Source organism: Tursiops truncatus, chromosome X, assembly GCF_011762595.2.
Source record: "Tursiops truncatus isolate mTurTru1 chromosome X, mTurTru1.mat.Y, whole genome shotgun sequence".
NCBI classification, from domain to species: Eukaryota; Metazoa; Chordata; class Mammalia; order Artiodactyla; family Delphinidae; genus Tursiops; species Tursiops truncatus.
In genome coordinates, this window is record NC_047055.1 from 121,656,486 (window position 1) to 121,673,783 (window position 17,298).

General features: G+C 47.6%; 1 protein-coding gene across 1 annotated transcript in view; it reads right to left on the minus strand.

The window, feature by feature from the left end:
• Positions 1-16,956, minus strand: part of WWC3 (WWC family member 3) — an 80,152-nt gene extending 63,196 nt beyond the window's left edge. The window contains 4 exon segments of the mRNA XM_033850048.2: positions 839-918; positions 2,069-2,145; positions 13,061-13,264; positions 16,849-16,956. Coding sequence (XP_033705939.1) covers positions 839-918; positions 2,069-2,145; positions 13,061-13,264; positions 16,849-16,864 — 377 coding nt within the window. The 5' untranslated portion in view covers positions 16,865-16,956.
• Positions 16,957-17,298: the final 342 nt, after the last annotated feature.

The window sequence follows — 17,298 nt, forward strand, 5'->3', positions numbered from 1 at the left end:
CCACCAATATCACCATTTATAAAATAACTCCTGTTCATTGAATTTGCTCACTTCATATAACTCACAAATGATAAGAACTTCATCCCCAAACTCTTAGTAGGGATAAAGTTCTAATTGTAAAGATGTCAATTTTATAGGAGGAAGACCTATAGATCAGGCTGCCCAACTGAAAGTACTGTGAGGATGGAAATGTCATCTGTGCTGCCCGATGCAGTGGCCAGCTAGCCCAGTGGTCCTCAGCTTGGGACAAACATGCCCTCCAGGAAACACTTGGCAATATCTGGAGACATTTTTGGCTGTCACAACTGGGTAAGAGGGTGCTACTGGCATCTAGGGGGTCAAGGCCAGGGGTGCTGCTAAACATCCTCTGGTGCACAGGACAGCTCCACCACAAACAGTTATCTGGTCCAAAATGTCACGAGCACTGAGGTGGAGAAAACCTGCACTAGTCACATGTGACTGAGCATTTCAGATGTGGCTACTGAGGTTGGGAACTAAAATTTTAATTTTATTTAACTTCAATTAATTTAAACTTTAGAATTAAAAACTTTAAGAGATTAAAACTAACAAAACAGGAATTCAAATGTAAATAGCCATGTGTGTTTCAGACAGCACAGCTATCAAGAATGTGCGTAAATATAAAATAAAGGTCTTATTTCCCAAGGAAACAAGAACAAACTATCTTCAGGGAAAAGAGAGATCTGATCCTTAGGACTGGCAAATAATAAGCATAAATAAAAGCATAAAAGTGAACACCCATGAAGCTTTAGGACACATGTCCCGGCACCAAACAGGAAATCGCAGGGAAACTCTCCCTCTGTCACTGCAGGCCACTCACTCTTGCAGGGTCTCCACCCCCTTTTCTTTGTACTGCAGTTCTTGCTTCATCTGGGTCAGCTCTCGTTTTAATCTGGAAAGCTAAAGACAAATTACATTTTTTTTTCCACAAAAAGAAGCTGTGAAAAATGATTTCTACAGTTGTTAGCATTGTCATCTAAGTTTCTGACTACCTTGCAATTCACAGGGTCACCCATTCTCTCCATGGCCTTCCATCCCTGGCATATCAAACAGCCCTGGCATATCAAACAGCCCTGGCAGGGGGGCCGGCTCGCTTAGACACAAAAGGCCCGGGTCACGAACAGCTTTCTACCACGTGGAGCCCTGGAACCAGCAATGATTTTCTTTTTCGAGGTATTGATTTACACATTGCAATGAGCAAACTTTGTCATACTTTTTTCATCCTCTCTTCTGCTTACTACCCACAGATCCCACCTAGGAAACCCTGTTGCTCAAAGCATGGCTTCCCACTACCTGGAAGTCAGTCGCCTGCAGTGCTTATTTAAAGAGATGATAGGACCCACTCCAGGCCTTGTTAAAACTCCGTGGGGGCGAGGCGGGGGGTGTCTGGAGCTCACACTTTGAACTGATGCCCCAGGTGTTTTTCGTTGGTGTACTAGAATGTGAGAACCACGGCACTAAAAGAGACACTCTGGTTTAGGGACTGAGACACCAGGACAGGAGGCTTGGCCTCTAAGATGTCTCCCGTCCCCGCTTCCAGACACCCAAGACAAGGGGCTGAAGGGATGGAACACGGTGGCACACCAAGAACCCGGCACCACTGGCAGGGAGCACCGGTACCTTCTGGTCAAACGCCATCGTAGGCAAGATTTCCCTGGGAATACAGCCACCAGGGAAGAACAGCAGATGCTAAAGCTGCTGAGGGACAGGCCTGGCAGCCCACTAATACAGGGAAGCAGCCCTCTGAGGTTGGGCCCCAATGTCACCAAATCTTTCCAAACAGGGGGTGAATCTAGCCCCATGAAACACACTGAGGGATACAGGTGATTTTTTGTTAGATGGGCTGAGGCTTTAAAATGAAACTTTTCCCTTCCTATCGGAAAAAAAAAGTGGAAAGTAAAACCAAATGTGGTAATAATTCATGAAATGGAAAATCTTACTAAAATATGGGTGTTATACACACTGGCCACCATAAAATGAACCATGATAAGTGATGTTACATAAAAAGACATACGGGGCTTCTAGTTGTGAAAATATTCGTTTTACTCACCCTATCCCGACGACTTGCTATTTCTGCTTTAATTTGGTATGGGTCGTACTTTGTATTTGTTGAATATCCAAAGAAGGCTAAACAGAAGGAAAATATTTTATTTTATAATGGATCCTTTAAAGTAAATAAATACACATAGATAGGAACTTCTGATTCACCATATTAAGTAGTTAATTCTCAGTCTCAGACTTCCAAGTTGGCGCTGGCTCCTGAAGAATTAACATCTTACAACCTTGAATCTTGATGTTTGATTTTTGCATGAGGCCCTTCTACGTGATTCCACATAATAAAATATATGGCTATAGGTAAATCAAAACTCTGTTTACTTCAACTGCAAAACTACTAGGGTTAAAAACCATATATACACGGGGGGAGGGGTACAGTTATGGTATAGAAAACTATTCTAACTATGTAAACAGTACATACAGTATGAACCCATTTTTACTTCCTTTTAAAATGCATGCACCCATGGAAGTCACTGGAAGAAAAGAACCCAAAAGTTGACTGCTATTCTCAATGGTTTCATTGCAAAAGATTTTGTATTCACTCTCTTCATATCTATAGTCTCCACATGAACGATTTTTGACATAAGAAAGAAAAAAAAACCCCAAAGATTTGTAAAATGAAAAAGACAACTTTCTAGTCACGTATCAGTATCTGGCAGGCTTGAGGAAAAGCTATTCTTCCATGTTTTTGGTTCCCCGAAAGCTGTTATTCTAAGCAGCTTGTTTTTGAGGGATGTTTAGCTAAATCACATTGCATAGATAAATGCTTTCTTCAGCGGTGCAGCACACATGACTTAAAGCCTTTTAACAGACACAGCATCGTGACTGCAGACGGCTACCACCTGGGGCTGAATGGGGCGCGCTCAGCCGCCCAGCTGTGTGCTAAGCACAGGCAGCCAAGCCCTCTCTGCTGTCTCAGCAACTGGAGCAGCTTGCAGCTGTTTCTTTCTCTTTTTTTTCTTTCTTTTTCTTTCTTTTTTTAAATTAATTTTTATTGGAGTATAGTTGCTTTACAAGGTTGTGTTAGTTTCTACTGTACAGCAAAACGAATCAGCTATACGCATACATATATCCACGTTTTTTTGGATTTCCTTCCCATTTCCGCCATTTCTAATTTCTATCACCCCATCCACCTCTCTGCATCCCTTTTTCTTGATGCTTCTGTCTCCTTTCTCTTAGGCCTTGGAGCTGCAGTGACGTGGTTCCTGTCCCTTCCTGAGTTGTGGAGGCTCCTCTTTCTTCATCTGAGAGTCACCCCACACTGGTGTAATCTGCCTCCGGGTCATTTTCATTAGTTTCACCTGCTCAGAAGACCCATCAGCAGGGCCAGCATCCATTCTTTTACTCCTTTGATCTGGGTACCAAAGGCTGTCATTCAGGTAACTTACATGTCAACATCTAGAAACTAGTTTATAATCATCTCCTGATTTCATATTGGAGAAGCTGACTCAAAGCCATCAAGTGGGGCTTCCCTGGTGCCGCAGTGGTTAAGAATCCGCCTGCCAAGGCAGGGGACACGAGTTCGAGCCCTGGTCCGGGAAGATCCCACATGCTTCAGAGCAAATAAGCCCTTTCACCACAACTACTGAAGCCCGTGCGCCTAGAGCCTGTGCTCCGCAGCAAGAGAAGCCACCGCAATGAGAAGCCCGCACACCGCAATGAAGAGTAGTCCCTGCTCGCCGCAACTAGAGAAAGCCCGCGTGCAGCAACGAAGACTCAACGCAGCCAAAAATAAATAAATAAATTTATTTTAGAAAGCCATCAAGTGGTTTAAACAGCAAGAGTATTTAATATCCTCAAATAGAACCACATCAGCAAACAGAACCACATCCTAACTTAATTTGAGCTGTTCAGATATATCCTGTTTTTTAAAAAATACAGTTCTATGGAAAATCTACTATTCTAAGCCCCAGTCAGAATTTCAAATTACTAGAATCTACTGGAAATAAATATCTGGAGGAGCTGTTTGCCAAATTTATCTCAAATGTTCTTATATTTAGAATTCTAATCTCTCAAAAACAGAGTAAAATGTTTCTTAAATAGAATTCTTTCTAAGACGAAGAATGTTTATTTCCAAATCCTAGAACCTCCATCTTGCCTGACTCTTTGGTCTCATTTAAGACCAGTCATGAAAGCAACACCTCAGACAATGCCCTTAAGAGGCAGAAGTTATTTCTATAAAATCTCCACGTTAAACTCCTGGGACTTAAGGTTCCCAAGCCTGAGCTTAAGGGGCTTCCACTGGGGCCCAGACAACATGCAAATAAACCTACGGCTTGCTGACTCCTTCCACGTGGGGCCACTTGTCACCTTGCAGCTGAGGAAGACAATGCCAACAGTTACCACCTGGGATCTTTCCCATTCCGGGTAGAAAGTAACCCCACCACCAAAGTCCAGGGAAGTTAACCGCAACGTTAAACATCAGTAACAATGATCTGAAATCGTTGCCAAAACTCTTTTTGTCTGTGCAGTTTCATAGGGAAAATTAGCAAAGAGCCTTGAAGCGCACGCTGGAGGTGTAGTGGGTACAGATGGACAGATACGTGGCAACCTGCCCCCGGTTCTCCTGCATAACTAACAGAGCCCTGAGGCACTTGGGCATCCGCCTCTCCCCCAGGACACTCAGCCTGGACCAGTCCTGGAGGGGGGTCCTGATAAACCACGACATCACTGAGCTGCCCAGTCCACCGATGGGGAGGCCCACCACCCCCTGGAGGACGCTGCTAAGTGACAATGACAGCCTTATTGTCCAGGCCGAGGGGAGTTAGTCTTTTCTGCTACTTACAGCTGAAAACATCCTAAATGGTAAAAGGTTTTACTTATTGATACCACTCATGTTACCTTTGCCATGGTCTCTAAAGCTATAAAATTCCAGGACTGGAATGAGGTAAAAGGCAACTCAAGTACCTAAGACAGTGAGTACGTTTTATCTTCAAATGCTAAGGAGAGTGATAAACACTGGCAGATCTTCTAATGATATAATTCAGTTTATAAAGACAGATTCTCAGTTCCTGATGTCTGCCAGTAAGTCTAATGGAACCCATTTGTGGAGTCCAAGGAAAAAGCTCAAGACTCTGGACCGCATTATTTATTTTTTTATTTTTTTGCGGTACGCGGGCCTCTCACTGCTGTGGCCTCTCCTGTTGCGGAGCACAGGCTCCGGACACGCAGGCTCAGCGGCCACGGCTCACGGGCCCAGCCGCTCCGCGGCATGTGGGATCCTCCCGGACCGGGGCACGAACCCGTGTCCCCTGCATCGGCAGGCGGACTCTCAACCACTGCGCCACCAGGGAAGCCCTGGACCTCATTTTTAATGGCACATACACCACAACACTTAGAAAAAGAAACATCTTCCTCTGTTAAGACACGTCTCCAATCTCAAGGTTTAGGATAAATAGGAGACTTTCACCTCTGAAGCTTTCTTCTCACTTGAAGAGTTTGAGTGGGCAGAGCTATTAAACAGCTTAAGGAGGTCGCTCAGGCATAGAGCATTGCTTTGGATGATATAATAGGAAGGTTATAGTTTAACTGGACCTCACCAATGTAAATTACTATACCTTGCTATTATAGGGTAGCTGTCGCATTTATTTCATCTATCCTCATAAAATCTTTGTGAGAGATGGCGATTACGTTTCCCCACTTTAGAAATGAAGGCTGAGTGTGTAGTGAGTTGACCTACATTCTGCCATCAGTCAAAGAGGGACTTCTGTCTAGAACCTGGGCTCCTGTGGCTCACATTAGCTTTTCCAAATTAAAAAGAAATGGCCCTCCGGCTCCCCGGTGCGCAACAGGAGAACTCAATCTGTGTTATTTAGCACTCAAAATGCTGCAGACCCCAGTAATTACTTTGGATTTCGATTTTATGGGTTATTAAAAGGGGGAAATGTGTCCATGTCTGCCTCTGTGTCCATCTCCTCTTACACACAGGGCTCCTCTGGACCGTGAGAACCCAAGATCGCCCTAGGCGGATGACATGCTTTAAAAGAGGGTAGTCCTTCTCCAAAGACCTCCTCTGGGCAGGCGGACGGCTCCTTAGGACCAGGTGTACGCCTTCCAGGCATCGGCGCTGCAGCGAGCTGCTGGAGGGAGCCCAGTAGGACTCCGGCACAGAGGACGGCAAGCCTGGACAGTTTCCCTGCTGACAGGTACTAATTACCAGAGCCGACCAAGGCATGCCTGTAAACAAGCGAGGCCAACTAAAGAGGGCATGACCTCTTTTTTAAAGGCACCAGAAGCAAAGGAACAAAAAAATCAAACCAGCCCGCTGAGAGGTAACCTACAGAAGTAACACAAGGGCCCACCAAATCCAAACCAAGAAGTCCCTCTCTAGGGCAGACGAGGAGATCTGGTAAACATGTGTGCTCTGCGACAACCTTCGAGATTGCGTCCTGCCAACTAATACCTGGGAAGATGCTGCGTGAGCCATTTTTTTCCTGCCTGCTCCAACATGCCTGCGTGCAGGAAAACGAAGGGCTGAATGGATGGACTGTGGCCCTTATCCTCAGCTAGGCAGGAGATGAGAAACCTTCACCAGGGAAACAAGGGAAGACAGTCTTTGTGGGATGGGCCTGGAGCCTCAGAAAGAATGCGGGGCCGGACAGAGGACTGATAAGGTCAAGCTTCCCCACCGCCCGAGCCAGCCCCCCGAGCCAGGAATGCAGGGCGGGTCAGCGCTTTCTCACCGGAGATAAGGCTGACTCTTTCCCAGGCACCCGAAGAGACTTTGGCTGTAGGCTTCTGGGAGCTCCCAGGAGCCAGGGTAACAAACAAAGTCATACTCCTGCTGCTGGAAGAAAGGATCACAATCAGTAGATCTCAACTCTGGGAATCCCCTGGGGAGCTTTAAAAAAAAAGTGTCTGGCCCCAGCCAAGGCCAATTAAACCCAAATCTCTAGGGGTGGCACTGGGGCCCAGACAGAAGAGTTTTTAAAAGCCCTTCGGGAGATTCCTCCAGTGCAGCCAGGGTTGAGAACCACTGGTGCAGATTCTTCTGCAAAGGACCAAATAGTAAATATTTCTGGCTCTGTAGGCCATACACTCTCTGTCGCAGTTCCTCGACTCTGCCACTGTAGCTGCTACAGACCATGGGTAAGTGAATGGACCTTGCTAGGTCCCAATAAAAGTTTATTTACAAAACACCCACAGTGGGCAGGATTCAGCCTGCGGGCCAAAATTCGCTGACCTGTGGTTCAGACTATAATTTACCCCAAGCAAGAATTCCTTCTAAAAGGTCCTGCAACTGGTCATATACTTCATCTGAACGCATCTGGAGGCCAGAGTTTCTCAGGAACAATGAAAAAAAAGTTTCTGAAATAACGAATGTATTCAGTGTTTAAAAAGAAGGCAAACAGAAGAAAATATTGCAGCGAAGAAAGTAGGAGAAAACTCTACAAAATGGAGCTGCAGAGAAAGTACTGGGTGCGTCTTAGAGACTGAGTCCTTTGTAGTGAAGAGTTCCATGCCAGGGTTCTACAGAGCATTGGACAGGACTGGGCCCAAGGCAGCTAGCTCATAAGCGAACAGAACTAAAGCAGAGTTGGGGTCTTAGTCTCATGGGGATGTGTGCTCAAATCCAGCAAAGCATGACGTTGTTTTGGTCGGAGACAAAAAAGTTAAGGCTTGGATATTCTCAGGCACCAGATGGCCCAACACTGACACAAAATCTTTCCTCTCCAATGAACAGAGTTTTATTCTGACGACTTCCATAACTCAGGGGGAAATCTGTGAAAGGTGTGGAACAGAGCACTTCCCCTCCCCTTGCCCTCCCCCATGCCCTTCTGCTCCAATACTGGAAATGACTTTCTAGTGAATTCCGCTGTTTACAATTATTGCCTCATTTTCCCCTACAATCAGCCATTCAGGATAAATCGTGTCCCCAACACCAGGCGCTAAGGAAATATCTGTTGAAAACTAAATGACTAGTTTAGTGGGCCACAAGAAAATCAAGAAGCAGAAGGCGTTCTGCCTTCCACGTGCCCCTTCAAGTGTTGTGAAATTGCCGGACTTGTCAATTTATAATGGGTCCTTATTTCCAGGTAACTTGAACAATGGGAGGGCAGCCTGTTCCAAAGCCACGATCAGTTCTTCTGAGCTGACTCTTCCATGTCTCGGAAATACTACACAGCACTGAAGGCTACCTACACAAAAAGATCTGGGTTCAAATCCAAGGTCTACCGTTTACTAGGGATGTAACCTTCAAGAAGTAACTTAGCCTACCCAATATTGTTTCTGTGTGTACACCGAAAATAACATTACCATGTTACAGTACTTCACGATGTTGCAATCACAACAATGCAGGAAAACACTAGCCCATTAGATGTTGCTTCCTTTCACTTGGAGTCACTGTCAATGAAGGAAGTAATGAGAAATAAGTCCAAATCTCCCTCTGTTGTTCCCAGTACCCGAGCAAGGAGCCCTGCTTTAGATGACTAACAAGGTGAGCGACCTGGGTTGTGCCAGACCCAGGTGGCCAACTGGAGCCCAGGTGTGCCATGGATCCTGCCACCAGCAGCTCCTGATGTGGGCCCGGACCTCTGTAGGAGACATCTGTTAGAGCACAAGCCACCAGGATCATTGTCTTGAACTTTAGCCTGTGGCCAGAAATAGTTCATTTGAGTCATAGCTAACAGAATTATCCTCAATGAAGTTCAGGTTAAATGGCAAATTGAAAGAGCCTGATCGGGCTTCCCTGGTGGCGCAGTGGTTGAGAGTCCTCCTGCTGATGCAGGGGACACGGGTTCGTGCCCCGGTCCGGGAAGATCCCACATGCCGCGGAGCGGCTGGGCCCGTGAGCCATGGCCGCTGAGCCTGCGCGTCCGGAGCCTGTGCTCCACGACGGGAGAGGCCGCAACAGTGAGAGGCCCGCATACCGCAAAAAAAAAAAAAAAGAAAGAGCTTGATCAAAAACTGCAGGGATAGCAGCAACTTGATAAAATGCTTGAATTAGTTCCTAGCTTCCATTCGTAGTCTTTTTCCCTGAGGAGACAGGCTCCAGCAAGAGCCACTGGCATCTCCAGCCCTTCATGAAAATGGCCTAAGCTGGCCTCCAATGCCACCTGCACGAGTAGAAGCAGAGATCGTGTCTACGCAGGGACCTCTCATGGGTTGGGGAGTGGAGTCTCATGGTAGGATCTCAAGTCAACACCCCAGAGTCATCACCTTCCTTGACTCAAGGTTTCCTCATATATGATTTCAAAGACAGCATCTCAAGTGTTTCTTTTTTACTGGGCATTAATAAAATTCTACGGAGCACAGGAAGAATGAAATTGAGTGCAATTCCCTACTTGCCCAAATGTCAACGGAGTGAAAAGCCCGTGGAAATACAAAAACTAATGCTGAGGGAAGTCCCAGCTCCAGAGGACTATAAGTTCTGGATGCCCTCACCCTCTAGGCTCCACATTGCTATGCGACTCCTCCCCTCGGGCTGGGCATAGAACCCGATAGGCTGCAACTAGGTCCTCCTATATTTGCATCCTCAAGGGCTCCAGTCCCGAGTCCCCACACTCACTGCAACTGAAGTCCTGGCTGCACCAGTACAGTAACCAGTACATAAGACACACCTTCTCTTGATGAAGTTTGTCCTTTCAATGACTGGCAAGAAACTTCCTGCCAGGTTTTTCTGATATGTGCTTCTCCCATCTTAGAAAGACTGACTGGAAAGCCTCTTTGGAGACCTAACCAAACCTGACCATGGAACAGATGAGGTGCCTACAGGCTACTGGGAAGAAATACTCTATTAGGTTGAATCATACGAAATTGCCAATATTTGGGCCTTTTTAAGCTACAAAAATGACAATTGTATATGGTTCAATCTACTTCTACCAAGTAACTTTTGGAAAGGTTTAGAATCGCTAACTATATGCTTTCAGAAACAGTTATAAGCCAATGCTTCAGCCAAGTGTGACCTCGAGGCACCAAGTCCATGAGATCACTTAAAAGAGACCATATGCCGAGCCCCGAAAGTCATCTGAATAGATATAAAAAGATCGAAATCTTATACATCTAGTCTCTGACCACAATGGAATTAAATTAGAAATCAACAACATGATACCTTTAAAAAGTTCCAACAACTTACTTTTTTTTCGGCCATGCCACTCGGCTTGCAGGATCTTAGTTCCCCGACCAGAGACTGAACCCGGGCCCTCAGCAGTGAAATCGAGGAATCCTAACTACTGGACCACCAGGGAATTCCCCCAACAACTTACCTTTTTTTTTTTTTTTTTTTTTTTTGCGGTATGCGGGCGTCTCACTGTTGTGGCCTCTCCCATTGCAGAGCACAGACTAGGGATACACAGGCTCAGCGGCCATGGCTCACGGGCCCAGCCGCTCCGCGGCATGTGAGATCCTCCCGGACGCGGCATGTGAGATCCTCCCGGACCGGGACACGAACCCGTGTCCCCTGCATTGGCAGGCGGACTCTCAACCACTGCGCCACCAGGGAAGCCAACAATTTACTTTTTAAAAAACCCATGGGTCAAGAGAGAAATCTCAAAGAAAATGAGAAAATATTATGAACTGACTGAAAATGAAAATACCAAAATTTGTGGGATGCAGTTAAAGTAGTACTTAGAGGAGAATTTATACCTTTAGAGGCTATGTGAGAAAAAAGAGAGGTCTGAAATCAATGGTGTAAGCTCCCAATTTAGGAAGGTAGAAAAAGAACAAATTAAAGCCAAACTAAGTAGAAAGAAGGAAATAATAAAGAGGACAAACCAATAAAATAGAAAACAGACAAGAAATTGGGGGAAAAAAAAAGAAAACCAAAAGCCAGTTCGCTGTAATGCTACGCACAATCAATAAACATTGAGCTGTGCTGATTAAGACACAAATTATTAATATCACAAATACGAGAAAGGACACCAGCTCAGCGTCCAGACATTGAAAGAATCATGCAGGAATTCTACAAAAAACTTCATAAACTTGACAGCTTGGATCAGCGTTCAGCAGATTCCCCGTGGGCCAAATCCAGCTTGTTACTGTTTTTATACTTTTATCAGAACAAGCCACACACATCATTTAGGTATCATCTCTGGCTGCTTTTGCAGTCTAACAACAGGGTTGAGTAGCTGCGTCTAAGATCATATGACCTACAGAGCCTAAAACACTATCTGATCCTTTACAGAAAAGCTTACTGATTTTTGGATTAGATGAAAGAGACGAATTCCTTGAAGCACACAAATACCAAAACTGATTCAAGAAGAAACAGGAAAATCTGACTAGCCCTGTATCTATTAGAGGTATTGAATTTGTAGTTACAAACATTCCCACAAAGACCTCCAGGTCCAGATGGCTTTTCTGGTGAATTCTATCAAACTGTTAAGAAAGCATTAATACCAATCCCACATGAACTTTCCAAAGCCTGGGGAGAAGGGAACATGTCCCAATTCATTCTGTAAGGCCAGTATTATCCTGATACCAAAATCAGAGAAAGACATTACAAGTAAAGAAAACTAGGAAGAGACCAGACTTTTCTAAAAACTAGCACTGAGCTGACCCATCACATTCTGATGGACAGTTAAAAAGAAACAAACAAGGGCTTCCCCGGTGGTGCAGTGGTTGAGAGTCCGCCTGCCGATGCAGGGGACACAGGTTCGTGCCCCGGTCCGGGAAGATCCCACATGCCGCGGAGCGGCTGGGCCCGTGAGCCATGGCCGCCGAGCCTGCGCGTCCGGAGCCTGTGCTCCGCAACGGGAGAGGCCGCAACAGTGAGAGGCCCACGTACTGCAAAAAAAAAAAAAAAAAAAAAAAGGAACAAACAAGAAAAAAACCTAGTACATATCAATAGCTGAAGAACAAGAGATGAAGCAGCCTGGACACAACGTACCATCATACCTGAGCCTGCATTCTCTCATGGCACATGGAGACACAGCCATCTCAATTCCTGCTACAGGAGGCAAAGCCCACCCCCACTGCTCTCTTCTTCACAGCTTGTATGCTGCAGTGAAAAAGATGTTTGGCCCCTTGGCCTCAATTCCATTCTGACCTGCAAAACGGGATAAAGCTTTGACCACGTCCTTAACGTTCAAAGCTGTGTCACCAGAGCCAAATACCTGGCAACGTGGCAGTCACGTCACAGTAAGTCCCTCATGTCTCAACCAGACTTAGGTTTTTATACAATAAAACCTAGCAGTACCGACTTCATACACTCTCCCCAAGCTCACCGGCACGCGGGACAGGCATGGCCACAAGCACCTGCAGTGGGCGGTTAAGCGTGACAACTCTGTCGGGAAGGGACCGGCTCAGGAAGTGACTGACTGGGTCAGTAACCAGAGGCTTTGGCTTCTGCGACTGGACCTGATTCCTTCAATTCCTGAGCATCTGCTGAGTCCTCCTGAAACAGGAGGCCACATCCAGCAGGCTCCAAAACTCGGAGGGGTCCCCTTTGGAAGACGTCAGTGTGCACCCATCTCACTTGAGGGGCAGACAGAGTTCCCCTGATTCCCCGCGTTATACTGAGTTCCCCCACCTTCAGTGTCTTGCCCAAGAAAGTATGCTACAAAGAGACAGGGGCTTGACATGTGTGGAGGCTCCTGAATCTTTCCATCCAGGACCAACAAAACCATCGTATGGCCTTCCCAGGGACCACCCCAGACAAGCAGGAATAACGGCAGAGAACTCTGGTGAAGCCCTTTTCCACGCTGACAAACAGAAGCCAGGAGGCTGTTTCGTGTCACTACCTGAAACATGCTTGTTTATTTTCTCCCTTCCCCACCCGCATGGAAGCTCCAGGAGGGCAGGGGCCTCTCTTTTCTTGGGCTCCCCCGTGTTGCAGTGCCTGGGCACAAGGCGGACACTTGATCAACATTTGCTGAAGGAGCGGTAGTGAATGACTGTCGGATTCCAGTGTGGAAGGCTGACTACCTAACAATCTGCGATTAGAAAATTTAGGAAGCTGTCTTGCCTGACTCAAGCTCAGTGACTGCAAAAAGCCTAGCAGACAGACAGCTTTGGAAGTACGCGTGTTAACCGCGGGGGACGGTGAACTCACAGCTGGCATACGAGCGGCCGTCATCCTCGCACATCTTGTGCAGCTGCTGGTATTCCTCCTGGGCCAGCTCGAAACGCTGCTGCTTAATCTGGTAGATTTCTTTCTTGGCGTTGAGGGCCTCCTGGGCTACAATTAAATACTCCTTCAGCATCCGTTCCTGCTCCCGCCTCCACTGCTCTCTGGGATCCTCAATCTGGGTAAGCTCTGAAATTGAAAGGGTAAGAACATAAGGGACTTCAAAGTAAAATCTTTACATTGACCAATAATCATACAGTTATATGACTAGTCGATGAGAAAATTAATTAACTACCAGGAGGTACATTATGGAAGCGTCTATATAACGAACCTCCCAGAGTGCGGATCACCTCCTATTTACATATCCACGCTTGGGACGAGAAGAAAGCTCTGTAGACATGCAATAGCTCCATGGAGGGGAAGACGGTACCAGGCAACTTTTCGCACTCTAAGTAAATGTTGGTGGACATGAACCCAAAGGAGGTCATCCCTGTCAAACTAAGACACACGTCCAAGCTTCCTCTCCCTGCCTTCTTCAAGCCAGGCTGCTGTGGGCTCTGCTGTCCCCGTGACTGGCTCGCTCCCCTTCTCCCACCTCCCACACCAGACGACGTCCTTCTGCATTCTTCCTGGACTTCCCATAAATCCCCCGTTTTCCGCTCTGGCTCTCTCACTCTAGCAGCTCCCCTAAGGGCTCACGCCCACCTCCGGCTCCAACCTCTCCCCTGAGCGCCCATCCTTTCCTTCCTCCTCCCTCCTAGAGGCATCTCCACCTGGACGAACGCAAAGTAATTCTGAGTCATTCGTCCAAAGCAGAACTCATTCTCACACAGCGCCCTTTCACTACACAAACCAAAGCAAAGCAGAGGAAGCCACACTGACGAGCGCCTGCGTCTCCCGCCTGCCCCTCTGAGTAGCGCCTTCCTCTGGATCTACCCACTGAGCCAGCCTGGGACTCGCCCTCAGAGGACTTGTGCGCTCCTTTCCCCACACAGAGTATTCCATGGGTCATCCACAACTGGCAATTCCTGCCCCTGCGTATCACAGTGGCCGACGTACGCCTTCTCTCCTTCTCCCCTTACTTCAATCAGACCCTCACTCTCTCTCCAAAAACACGCAGGCTGCCTGCCTCATCCCGCCAAAAGCCATCCTCCGTGCGCTCACCAAAGTGACCTTCCCAACTCTGCCTCCGGTTCTCTAACACATGGCCTTTTTTAAAGCACAAGGTTGTACCTTGGCGTGACGAAATGTTCTGGAACTAGATAAAAGTGGAAGCTGGACAACACTGTGAATGCGCCAATTGCCACTGAACTGCAGACTTTTAAACAGTGAACTTTACGTTCTGTGCAACTCACATCAAAATGGTTAAAAATGTAAATTTTAGGTTATCTTTGCCCCATACACACACAGCACCTGCTAGGATGTTTCAAGTAAGTCCTTCCATTTTAAACCCCCTCCCAGCAACATCCCCTACCCCGCTTCACACTGCTACCCCAGGGCCCCTCCTAGAAAGCCTCCCTGGGCCTTAAAAGCTCCCATGGGGAAATAAAAAACAAAGACAACAAAAATCGGGGTCCTGACCTAGCCCCAGAGTCCAGATTCAGTGGGCCGAGGGGGTGCGGGCAGAGTCACAGCTGTTATAAGTGCCCGGATGTCTCTGACGTTGATTCAGCCATGAGACTCACCCCGGCCGACAGGCATCGTTCGCACTCTGTCCAGTGCACCCGAGAGTCTTGGGAACCTTGCAGGTGATCCGCGTAGGGCCCCTCTGGTCCCTCACGTCACCGTCAATCTGCACGGTTCCAACTTAATATCTGGCTCCCCAGGTCCTGTGCCTTTAGAGAGCTGTAAAGCTGTGCTGTCGAGAGTCCGAGCCTCAGGAGCAAGCTTTCTGGAGTGGGGCCTCTGGCCCATGTACTAATCGTTACAATAATAATCTTTTATGTTCCTGGGGAAAAAAAAAGAGTTGGGTTCCCTGAAGGCCTCAGAGGGAGGAGGTGGTATGACCCTGGAGCTGATGTCTTCAGCCACATTCCCCATGGTGCTGGGTCACCCGTTATACTCAAGGGGGCCGGAAGAAAGTCCGTGGTGATTCTTCGGTTCTCGGGTTCATGGCCAAGTCCAGCATGTCATGTTGAATCCTCATGGTGGAGCCTGGGTCTCACTTTCCTGTGTCCTCAGGGCCTCAAGAGTGGCCAGCATACAGAGGTGCTCTGTGACACTCGCTGTGACTCAGCCAGCAGGACAGCAAGGCACACCAGCGGCAAAGAAGGGGACACAGAGGGAGGAGCAATTGGGGTTTACGAGAGACGAGCTAGAGGCCTCGGCGGCAGGTAGGCGGCTTCCAAAAACGTTGTGTAAGGCGGATGCCTGTGCCGTTCAGCACTGCCGCCCGGGCCCAGAGAGGCCCACAGCACGGGGAAGGTGGCCCAGAAGAGCCAGACAGCCCGGCCGCACGCAGCCCAGGGGCACCGGGCCAGCCGGGCCAGAGGGAGGGTGGCGGACCCACCCGGAAGCCCTCCTGCCACTGGCATAACCGCCGGGGAGGGCAGCAGGGCCAGGGCGGCACTCACCCCCCTGCCCAATCCCTGGGTGAGAGCCGCAGTCACGTGAAGGCTGAGGGTACGGATTGGAAACTCCCCTGCCCCAGGAGCCAGCCAGGACGCCTCGCCATTCAGAGTTCCAAATGCTGAATTCAGAGGCCGGCCGGCAGGCGACAATGCAGGAATCAGCCCTAAAGGTACCAGCTCGGGTCGATCACACTAAGGGGACAGGAGGAGCCGTGGGACTGAGCGTGGAAGGAGCTTCGTCACTCACATGCTGGGCACCCCGCCCCCGGCCTCCCCCGCACTCAACAAACTGAAGGACAGAAAGCACACCAAGGGGAACTTCGGATCCCCGGTAGTAATGACGATGACAGAAACACGAGGCAGCTAGAACGAAAAGGGGGGAGTGAAGAAATGTGAATCTGAGAGAGAAATGGGTCCCCAGCTGGTCCCAGACGGAGGAAGGCTGAGGAGGCGGCAGAGAGCAAGGAGGGCGGGAAGCAGCGCGTCAGCTCGGCACAACGGACACTCCAGGCGGCTCAGCCTCTTCGGGGGGCCGTCCTGGGCACTGCACGAGGGGGAGCAGCATCCCTGGCCTCCACCCACCAGATGCCGGGAGCACCTCTCCCAGGCATGACCATGAAAAATGCCCCAGACACTACCATGTGTCCCTGGGAGGCAAAACCAGCCCCAGATGAGAACCACCGCTCCCGACAAGTCTACCAAGAAGGCTGGCATGGTCAAGGACCCATTATTTTAGCTGTGGTCTTTACATCATTTTCTCCCTTCACAAAGCTCCAAAATGTTTGGTATATTAAAGCTAAAATCAAAGGGATAAGACAAAATGAAGTTAAGGTAACCACTTGGGCATTTATTGTTCCAAGAACTTGTAAACTTCACTCTGCTAGAAACACCCTTCTCATTTTGAGAGAAATTTCTATTACTAAACTGCCTGGGAAATTTATTCCTTCTTTTAGGTATTCAAATTCTGCATTCCACATATTCCATGCAGTCCTGAGCAACACACAAGCCAGGTAGCTACACAACTGCTTCACTTTTTGAAGAACTCAGCTAATCAACACTTCTGATGACACTGATAAAAATCCAGTTTAATGCTGCATTGGAGAGTAACAATTGTTTCACTCTACAAAAAGAGTTCCTAGCTACCGGGGGATCAATATGGAAAGTCATTCATATGTAACAACTCAAGTGTGGCACTGTACTTACTATTTATGTGGTCCATGTAATAAATTCCAATTTGTTTATCATATACAGTTTCCCATCCTAACGGAAGTTCATCCCCAACACAGTCGGCAAAGGTCAATGGCTTTGTTATCCTGCAAAATAAAATTATGAAAGCAAATTTGAAAGTGAGGTCAATTTCATGTAAGTTTGCTGAACTGACTGTAGAATTCGGTTTCAATACAAAATTATTATCTAATTGACTGCTTTTGCTCCAACTATTTGGTTGGAAAATTAACTCACTGGCTTTGCCTCAATAATCATCAGTAACAGTATCAGTACACTCACAGTTAAAAGCATTACTATCCCACAGTGCAACTTTAAATACCAGCAAAAACAGATATTGACAGTTACAGAACAGGTAAAACAAGCATCTTCTTCCAAGCTGTATGTTTAATGAGGTGATGACAATGGAATGTCGCTCTGCCACAACAA